This window comes from Triplophysa rosa, linkage group LG4, assembly GCF_024868665.1.
Source record: "Triplophysa rosa linkage group LG4, Trosa_1v2, whole genome shotgun sequence".
Taxonomy (NCBI): Eukaryota; Metazoa; Chordata; class Actinopteri; order Cypriniformes; family Nemacheilidae; genus Triplophysa; species Triplophysa rosa.
This window is the reverse complement of record NC_079893.1, coordinates 24,368,255-24,375,932: the sequence shown is the minus strand read 5'-3', so window position 1 is coordinate 24,375,932 and position 7,678 is coordinate 24,368,255. Positions and strand designations below refer to the sequence as shown.

The 7,678-nt window shown below is 41.5% G+C and overlaps 1 protein-coding gene across 1 annotated transcript; it reads right to left on the bottom strand.

Moving 5' to 3' along the window:
- Positions 1-367: 367 nt before the first annotated feature.
- On the bottom strand, positions 368-2,692 carry LOC130553036 (zinc finger MYM-type protein 1-like). The gene has a single exon (XM_057331774.1). It carries the CDS (start codon positions 2,690-2,692, stop codon positions 368-370), a length of 2,325 nt encoding a protein of 774 aa, XP_057187757.1.
- Between the last annotated feature and the right edge of the window lie 4,986 nt (positions 2,693-7,678).

Below are 7,678 nucleotides of genomic sequence, written 5' to 3'. Positions count from 1 at the left end.
AAACCGACATGTAGCCTAGAGATTGTTTTTGAGATTTATTTGAATCATCGAACAAAACACCCAAGGTAATGTAGTTTAATTTACGTGGATGGGCGGAGGGTGAACAAACTCCAGGGTAAGGCTAAAACAAGCTTACAATATTAAAACACATAAACAGGTTTCCTTGCACCTGGCTGTACCATGAAATAGTTTCAATGCCACGTTGCAACAACCTACACCAACCAACACAAACGCTCTGGATAAATAGCTTTGCTGAAAGCGGCTACGTTCACAAATCAATGTTAATTTTAACACAAAAGCAAGCAAGCATAGCGTACGCGTAATTTGGCATGGCAGCCAATATGAAAAATAAAAAACATTGCCTTACCTAATGCAGCAACATCCTGCGTTTGGACTTCGCATGATATGCGCTAATGATGTCTTCAATATTTAGTGCTGCTGTTATGTCACTCTCAATATGCAGCAGGCTCAAAGATGAAAGTCTTTCCTGGCACATTGTTGAACGCATCCAGTTCCTGACGCGTCGCATAGCTGAAAACGATCTCTCACATGTTGCCGTCCCCACAGGTAAAGTCAGTGCCAGCTTGAAAAGTTTTTCGAAGTTTGGATTAAATCCAGTGGACAATGCCTCCTTCACAAAGTCAGATGATGTGTGTTGCGAGTTCATTTTGACTAAATTCATCTTGGTATAGGCCAATTTGGGGTTGATAGAGAGGGCGGTTGCATATTCATTCAAAAGACATTGCGCGCCTTCTGGGTCGCATTTTAGCACCGCATCAACACTCCTTGCTATTTCCATGGTCTGGGTGGAAAACCGGGACTGACACTCACCGAGCAGAGTATCCAAAACAGGAAAGTAGAGCCTTTGGGCCCATTTCTCTTTCACGCTTTGTGTTGTATTGCTTTGGTATTCCCTTTGTCCAACGGAACTCGTCACAACACAGGAATCCAGCGCAACAGTTCTTTTCATAGGTCGCTTGTGCGTGTGTTCGCGTTCATCTTCATTTACTTGAATGTCGAGTGAATTACAGAATGCTTCAATCTCCATCCATAGTTCCTCCCACTTGTCACTGGTCCTCATACTCTCAAGACTTTTTATTGTCAATTCCATGACACTTGAGGCCTGAGAAAGTGTTGTATCTTTCTTTTGGAGTGCCTTGTGTGCAACATGGATCATACTAAGAACGTGGTAAAATACCACAAGGCACACACAGAACGCGGTCTTTTTGAGATTGCTTAAAAGACCAGATGCTTCAACGAACCTGCGAAAGGGCAGCACGGCGAATTCGGAAAGAGTGGAGAGCAGGGCTCTCATTGAACTCTTTACAGCTGCTATGTTCTTCCATCGACATGCCCATCTCGTGTTGCTAAGAGCCGTCAGTTCAGCTTTAACTCCTAACTCCTTTTGGTGCTTCTGGTATGCATGGTGTGTGCCAGGCTGTGAGAAAAATGCATACAGACTCTCGATGATGTGAAAAAACGTGTTTGCTGTACGATTCACCTTGCAGGCATCTACCAAAACCAAATTCAACTTGTGGGCCATACAGTGTATGTACACTGCACATGGATGGTCTTGACGCAATTTCTGCTGAACTTCGTTTACATGACCGGACATGACAGCTGCTCCGTCATAACTTTGTCCAACAGTGGGCAAAGAGTATATCCCACACGCACCCAGAAAGTGCTTTATATAGCCATAAATTCCAATAGCGTCAACTCTTTCAGAACAGTCTACAAATCCTAGAAATGGTTCCTTTATCTCCAGCTTTTCTGTGTACCTTACACACACGGCCATTTGTTCCTCTTTAAAACTGCGTGCTTCGTCCACTAGAACAGCAAAAAAGCCATTCTCTTCGATGCTGTGGATTATCTTGTCTTTTACTAAATGAGCAGCTATTTCTAAAAATTTGTTTTGTGTGTCAGGACTCGTTAGATTGAACGGGGCATTTAATCGAGCACTGAAAGCCCTGTCATGTCTGGCATACCAGTTGCACAGCTCTAAAAAGTTCCCACGATTTTCTGAAGTTTCTCCCTCATCGTGCCCTCTCAGTGAAAGTCCTTGTTTTCCTAAATTGAGCAATATATCAACAATGGTTTCTGCATATTCCCTATTGGCTTGCACTGTGGTCTTGTGAGATTCACTTAACAGTGTAGCAACGGAACCAGTAGCTTTGGTTTGCTCAAAGCAGTGCCACTGCTCTGTACACTGGCGATGCGGTGCTCCGTCTGCGTGTTTCTGTAATTTTGCTAATATTTTCTTCCAGTCACGTACTCCATTTATAACAAAAGCTGGATCTCTATATGCGGCGCTAGAACTGCACTGAAACAATCGACAGGGGAAGCAGAATACCGCATCTCCCTCTTTGCTGTATTCAATGAATTTATATGTCTTGTAGTATTCTGACGAAAATGACCGATTCTGCTTACTGAACAGTGTTTTGGGGTATTCCGGTAAACAAGGCTGTGATGGTCCAGTGTCCTTAGTGCCTAAATCCACGGGCGTGCCTCTTTTATTGGTAACGTTACCAGAGTTATCCTCTCGACCCTGACTGCTGCTGCCAGGCCCAACGGCTGTACAATCCGTTGGCAACTCTTCTACATTTTCGCCCGACTGTAGACTTGAATTTGACGTGTTGTTGTTCAAATCAGTAAAACATGAAGTCTTCGACTTAAAAAATGTTCTTCTGTCCATTTTGTTAAATTTCTAAAGGCTGCCAGCACAAAAGTAAGCTGAAATTAGCGCAATCTATTGCTCTCACCAACCCATGTTTTTAGGCGCGTAGCTCCCGGATATGAGAGACTCATAAAATAGTTGTATTCTTTGCACATGCGCACGCTATGCAATTACGTTTCCCACAACTGCTGATCTAGGTTTTCTCATTATTTGCATTTTGGGTCAGAGAAAACCGATCCAACAGTTGAGCGCAGCTTTTCCATGTAGAAACAATCAGAACTATCAGCAGGCAGTGGTCGTTTGCGCGTGAAAATAATTCCACAGCGATTTGAATCACTCGTCTCAAGTCCGTGGCCAGGCCACCAGCAGCCTTACACATGCTCCGCCCATGTTTACGTGTTATGTTTTTCACTGTGGAAATGGCTTTTTCTGTAGTAATTTTAGACGATAACAAGATAAAAGATGTTCTTTTATTTATCCGGTTAACCCGTTACAGCAGTAAAACATGACGTATGTGATATAGTAAAACAAATAACACTGCCGTGCATTGTAAATTTGAAATAGCAGTATATAGTCATACAGTAAAGATGAATTGTTTTTATTTTTCCCATGATTTTAAAGTGAATGAGCTGTATTCTGATCATGTGCATTTAATCTACCTTAAATTATTTCACATTAGCGATGTGTACACAATTATTTAGTCTAAATGATTGCTTGACAAGCCTGAGTTTTAACAGTTCCGTATGACAATAAATACATTTTCAAGTCTAACCATCTTTAACTGGAGCCAAAACGTTTCTGTACTCCACGTAAATAGAAAAGTATTGAAATTAGTTGAGAAATGAAAACGATGTTGTGCTTTTATCCAGATAACTGGAGCTCCACCATTCACTCGTATGTCTTTGTAGTCGGCTTTTGCCCTCACCAATATGGCGGCGGCGTTGACGTACGATCCAGCGGACAATGCAGCGTCTAGTTATATATATATATATATATATATGTCTATGGCTAAAGTAGACAGTACGTTCTATATAGTACGAGTGGGAGTAGTATGAATACAATTCGGACATACAGCATCCGCCATTTTTTATGGTCATGTGACCCATATGCTCTTTTTACCTATGACGTATTAACCACAACCTATACGTGAGCGTTGATAAAAACATAATTTAGTCACAAGAAATTAATTTATTGGCACTTACATTAAAAACGGACGTCCACCTTAAAGTTTTCCGCTATATTTATTTGATTTACTTTTGAAATTTGAGCGTTGCTCAGCTCCCGTGGCATCATGGGATCCGATCCACACTCACGAAATCTCGGCGGAAGTAGTAATTTGCATCGGACGATGCCTACAGACAGTGAAACATCGCGATGGACGATGACATCGGGGTCGAGGCTGGAGTTATATCAGTTTGCTAGATGGCCATCTGCCAAAACATTAAAAACAATTACTGTATATTAGGGCTGGGCGATATTGACCAAAATTCATATCTCTGTATTTTTTTGATGAAAGGCGATATCCGATATGTATATCGGTATTTTCTACAAAGTGGAATAAATGTTTACTAGCAAGTCAAAGCCTCATGTGAGATGTCACAATCACCTTTATTAAAATGGCTTGTGAAAAGAAATTCAGTGACAGGGTTTTTTTCCCTATTTGAAAACATACACAGGGTTTTTCCTGGCTCAAAATGAGGCAGAGGTGGTGCCATCCTGATCTTGTACACACACGTAGGCCTACCGTACCTTTAAGTGGCTTACCCAAAGTGACTTTGAGTTTGACATATTAAAAGTTCTAACAAAATTAGATAAAAATGACAATTATTAAGTTATATAAAACATTACTTTTATTCAACCAAACAGAAATGTTTTTTTAATCAAATAAAGCATTTTTATCATCTCAACTAACTTTTCAGCCCACAATAGCCAACTGAATTAACCAGTCTTTCAAAATGAGGAAAGCTCATTCACATCTTGCATTCTCTGTGGTTCACTTTAAATGATTCAAGGTTCTCTTATATTCGCTAGTGACTGAAAAGTTCAAGTTTAAATGAATCTGTTCAAATGAGTCATTCGTGTGCGAGTCGTTCTAAACGCAATGTGCGTTCATACTGGCGAACTCGCTGTGTACAGTGTATACGCTGATTCAACGATCCACCTGCACAGCTAAAGACATTACAATGATGTACGTCATGTTAATTTAATACATTTCAAGAAATTAAACGTACTTGGATGCAAAGCAAACAGCCGTGAAACACAGGCTGGCTCTTGTTCTGCATCTCTTTAGCGCCTCAGTGTGCTGATAACGAAACAGCGCCTCCACTGTGGCGTAATGTCGCAACTGCAGTTACAAATGACAGTCTGTTATGCACGCAGCATTTCTTGTGAAGATTCACAACATAATTTTGGCGAGAGCCTGAGGCGGCACGGATTTCACAATTTCTCTATGCAGGAAAAACCCTGCATACAGCTGCACACCACTTGTTTAAAACATATAATTGCGGGGTCCGTCCAGTTCGCGCGCAGAGCGGGTACTGCGCATGTCAGACACCACAGATCCGCTTCAAGTTGAACACACCCCATATCGATATTAACGATAATGTCTAATCCCGCATCGCGTTGAAAAAATATATCGATATATCTTAAAAATCGATATATCGCCCAGCCCTACTGTATATCAGGCTCCAGACTGCGGCCAAATCGCATTTTGTGCCAATTTTCAAGACAGCGTGAGCATTTTACAAGTACTCGCGCATGTACGACCTGCAAATTTGGAATTTATTCCAGTTGTTATTTCATGTGGAAAGACGAGTAGATCTTGAGCCCAACCGTGTAGGCTGTGTGTGTGATTAGTCAACAGCACGGGTCACGTGTCACTGATGTTTCTAGCTGCCATCGCGGATGCGCAGTTCATTTCCAGGTTTACACACACACAACGTGAGCGCATTACTACAATTCACTGTTTGCTTTCACTTTCTATGTGCGTCTCCGTCTCGCGCGCACACGTGTTGCGCAGCTTCCAAATCATACTCGACCGCGGATAAGCGTGAATGGACGAGCTCGACACATGAGCAGAATGTCATAGTGTGGACTCAAACGGCTGTCAACATTTGTCTTGGGAATGTGCTTTACGCGTACGCAGATAGGATGTGCGGACGACTGCGGACCCTCCTGATGACGAAAATTGCGTCATGCAGGGGAATCACTATGCCGGCCCAGCATCGTGATGGCTGTCAGCCATCGGCGATGGACGATGTGATAGTCTATTGGCCCAACCCTAATCCGGGTATTTCTCGCCCACTGTTTTTTGCATACTGAGTTTTCGGACATACTATTCATGACTCATACTCATTTTCGCCTACTGTATAGTATGGAAGTAGGCGATTTCGGACACAGCCCAAGACTTCCGAAATCGCATACAGTGACCGTATGTACTGAATTTAAATAAGTACCTACCTATCGGCCGTTAAAACAGTACGTTCTATATAGTATGAGTGGGTGTAGTTAGTATGAATACATTTCGGACATACTGCGTCCGCCATGTTTTATGGTCATGTGACCCGTATGCTCTTTGACCTATGACGTTTTAACAACATATACGTGAGGTTATAATAAAGTTTTTGATTTATTAGATTTACTTTTGAAATTTGACCGTTGCTTGGCTCCCGTTGCATCATGGGATAGAAAAGTGTCCATTCGATCCACACTCACGAATCTCGGCGGAAGTAGTAGACCATCCGGGTATTTCTCTGTTTCTCTGTTTTTTGCATACTGAGGTTTCGGACATACTACTCATGACTCATACTCATTTTCATATAGTATGGAAGTAGGCGATTTCGGACGCAGCAATAGATTGGGAAACACTGGGCTACAGTATCTGTTAGCCTTCCTTTTATCTCAATGACAGTGAGAAGAGTGTATGAAACAGCCACAGAAAAAAATATTCTAAATTTTCATTTATTCAGCCGTTCTACCGTGGCAATTCCAGTTATTTTTTATTTTAAGCAATCAAAAATCTCCCCTCGTGGCTACGCTACTGCCCTAAACTAACAGCATTGGTGATCACCAAAATCATTTTCAAAGTTTCTGTAATGGTTCATTCATCAGTAGGCTTTAGTATTAGTATTTTAGTATTTCTAATGCTAAAATATAATTATTGTTGTTATCCATGAATTTTCTAATTTACTGCTTTACAAGAAAGGCAAAACAAATATTAAAGTACTTTATTATTATTTTTATTTAGATGCCAATTTCAGTTATTTACTTGGAGTCCTTAAAGGTCAAGTGTGTATTTTTGGGGGGGCTCTATTGACAGAAATGCAATATAATGTTGTCTTCGGAGGTGTATAAAGACCTAACATAATGAAAAGTTATGTTTTTTTACTTTAGAATGAGCTATTTCTATCTACACACAGTGCGGGTCCCCTTACATGGGATTCCCCATATTGTTTCTACTGTAGCCCTACAGAGCATGTTTCATAAATACCTTATCTCCTTCAGCAAATAAGCAAAAGCGCGACGCCATGTTTGTCCTGTGTCAGTTGCCGTAGTGCTTCAAAAGGGAGGGGTGAAATGAGCCATTGGTTGCAATTCGCAATCTCACCACTAGATGCCGCCAAAGTCCATTTACAGAAGTTGTGCCACTCAGCGGCCATATTTGCAACGCCTCTAGGCAGTTATTTACGTCATAGCAAGTCAACAGTCCTATCCATTTGAATGGTAGAAGGCAGATTAGGGTGACTGCCCGTCCCACTTTGCGTTGTACCGCACAGCATTTTCACCACTCGCCCCGCACGTCACATATTGAGAAAATGTTCCACATTTTCATCAGTCTGTTGGTTTTTAGTTGTCACATTAACAAACACATTCTTTAACCCGAAACGCACATGAGATGCTTGTTTGCGCCATTGTTTATTTAACTATTTAACAGCGCTGTCAAAGCAGCAACCCGGTGCACTCGTGTCCAACAAGCTCATACAAACGCAACTATATTTTAAAGCC

What these genes read in the sequence shown, in the direction of transcription:
- LOC130553036 (XM_057331774.1), bottom strand. Translation starts at nt 2,692, where the DNA reads ATGGACAGAAGAACATTTTTTAAGTCGAAGACTTCATGTTTTACTGAT.